The sequence below is a fragment of the Penaeus monodon genome, chromosome 23, assembly GCF_015228065.2.
Source record: "Penaeus monodon isolate SGIC_2016 chromosome 23, NSTDA_Pmon_1, whole genome shotgun sequence".
Lineage (NCBI taxonomy): Eukaryota > Metazoa > Arthropoda > Malacostraca > Decapoda > Penaeidae > Penaeus > Penaeus monodon.
Window position 1 is genome coordinate 18,677,216 of NC_051408.1, and position 477 is coordinate 18,677,692.

Sequence of the window (477 nt, forward strand, 5' to 3'; positions counted from 1 at the left end):
GTCTATGCAAAATTTTACTTTCTTCGCCAAACTTACCTTAAGCTAGTTTCTTAATATAAACGGAACTTTTCTGTTTATGTTGGCGGAAAGTAAACGCTCAGTCCACAGGAGCAATGCGTACGCAAATCAAGTTCCCGTCGCACGGCAGAAAAGGGAATCCAGAATGAGAACCGCAACGTAGGAAAGCGAGGAAAAGAAGGAGCCAATCCAGTGTCAAACTTACCTTCATGTGGAACATCATGAGCTCATTGGAGAGCTTGGAGCGGACCTGCGTGTCGAAGACCTTCTTGTACAGCAGGGAGTTGCTGATGGAGATGCCGCAGTAGATGCTGAAGGCGGTGGCCAGCTCCTCGTCGAAGCGGGTGAAGTGGAGGCCCGACGTCTTGTTGCACAGCTCGGCCACGCCCAGGACCTCGCCGTCCTCCTTGATCGGGAAACAGAGGATGTTCCTGCGGGAAGGGGCAGAAGGGCTTACGT

The 477-nt window shown here is 51.8% G+C and overlaps 1 protein-coding gene across 1 annotated transcript in view; it reads right to left on the reverse strand.

Annotated features, from left to right (window-relative positions):
* Positions 1-477, reverse strand: part of LOC119587863 (cGMP-dependent 3',5'-cyclic phosphodiesterase-like) — an 88,205-nt gene that overhangs the window by 56,357 nt on the left and 31,371 nt on the right. Inside the window, exon 5 of the mRNA XM_037936566.1 lies at positions 224-449. Coding sequence (XP_037792494.1) covers positions 224-449 — 226 coding nt within the window. The remainder of the gene's footprint in view (positions 1-223; positions 450-477) is intronic.